General features: G+C 39.4%; 1 protein-coding gene across 1 annotated transcript in view; it reads right to left on the bottom strand.

Annotated features, from left to right (window-relative positions):
* NRXN3 (neurexin 3) overlaps positions 1 to 1,477 on the bottom strand; it is a 1,723,724-nt gene that overhangs the window by 913,278 nt on the left and 808,969 nt on the right. The window contains exon 15 of the mRNA XM_023726412.1: positions 1,237 to 1,249. Coding sequence (XP_023582180.1) covers positions 1,237 to 1,249 — 13 coding nt within the window. The remainder of the gene's footprint in view (positions 1 to 1,236; positions 1,250 to 1,477) is intronic.

Genomic DNA, 1,477 nt, shown 5'->3' with positions numbered 1-1,477 from the left:
ATTTACCCAAAGTCACACACTGGTGGTGAAATTATCTTGGTGTTAAACTCAAATGGACTACTCTGAGGCCCACGCTGTAAACCATTACACCAGTAATTCTCAAAGTATAGTCCCCAGACCAAGAGCACCTGGGAATTTGTTAGAGATTAAAGTTCTTAGGCCCCATCCCAGAGTTACTGAGTCAGAAACTCTGGGAGTGGAGCCCAGAAATCAGTGTTTTCACAAGCCTCCAGGCTATTTTGATGCTTCCTAAAGTTTGAAAACATTGATGCTGTGCACGTTTCACAACAGTTTTCTAAAACAGAGTATATGTACACCAGAGGATGTAAAGGAGAATTATTTTAGGTATAGAAAGATGATATTAGAAATTGTGCTCATATTTCTTATTTCATACTTTATTAGTTTTATTTTTTGTATCCTTCATACACAAATAATACGTAAGCACAATGGTACACACATATAATTTACAGATAAATATAACGATTTGAGGGAAGGCATTCCCAAAATGTTTTACTGATACAAGCAGGCAATGAAAAAGTCTGGCTAATCCTGTGTTAGAGTTTGCCATTAAAATCACTCATTAGGTCAGCCTGAGCCTCTTTAATTACTCTGTTTTTTTACTCCTATTTTCTGTTTCAATTGTTGAGCTAAAGATATATCTACACCTTTGGCATTATTTGCACCAACAGGATACATCTTGATATTCAGGATAATTGCATTAATTTCTCAGATAGCCTCAGCAAATGTATTAGTCGGAGGTCTGATGCAAACAAGCATTTGACAGAGTAAAAAATATATCCATTGCAATAAGTGCCTAGTTCACAATTTCTAAGCTAAGCCTCATATAAGAACAGAATATTGAAATGTAAGCAGGTAGAGTCCTAAGGATGTATATTCAGAGGAAACATATGATTACAAAAAGTTCTTCTGGGTGGCATGACATTTTTATTTATGCATGAAGGCTGAAAAGAGTACAGACCATCACTCCTAATACAGAGCTGTCAGGATGCGACATAAGAAAGTTCAAAACAATTACTAACTGCTGGAGGAACAGCACTGCTGCTGGGTTTCTGCAGCTCCTATTTGCCATGTGGTTCCCCCATGCAGAGATGAAAGGAAGTGCATGGTCATCTTCTCAGTGGGTCTTAAACTGGAGCATTGTGTGGTACAAGTTTCATTAACAATGGCAAATCAGGACAGCTTCTTTCAAAGCATAAAAGCTTTCTAGAAGTCCACGTGGTTTCCTGGCCTAACAGTTTTCACCAGACCCCAAACCAAAACTCACTGCCGTGGAGTTTATTCCGACTCATGGCAACCCTATAGGACAGAGTAGAACTACCCCATAGGGTTTCCAAGGCTGTAATCTTTATGGAAGCAGATTGCCACATCTTTCTCCTGCTGAGTGCCTGGTGAGTTCAACTGCCAACCTTTTGGTTGGCAGCTGAGTGCTTTAACTACTGCACCACCAGGGCTCCTT

This window comes from Trichechus manatus, unplaced genomic scaffold, assembly GCF_000243295.1.
Source record: "Trichechus manatus latirostris isolate Lorelei unplaced genomic scaffold, TriManLat1.0 scaffold00010, whole genome shotgun sequence".
In the NCBI taxonomy this organism is placed as follows: Eukaryota; Metazoa; Chordata; class Mammalia; order Sirenia; family Trichechidae; genus Trichechus; species Trichechus manatus.
This window is presented reverse-complemented; position numbering and strand designations above follow the sequence as displayed.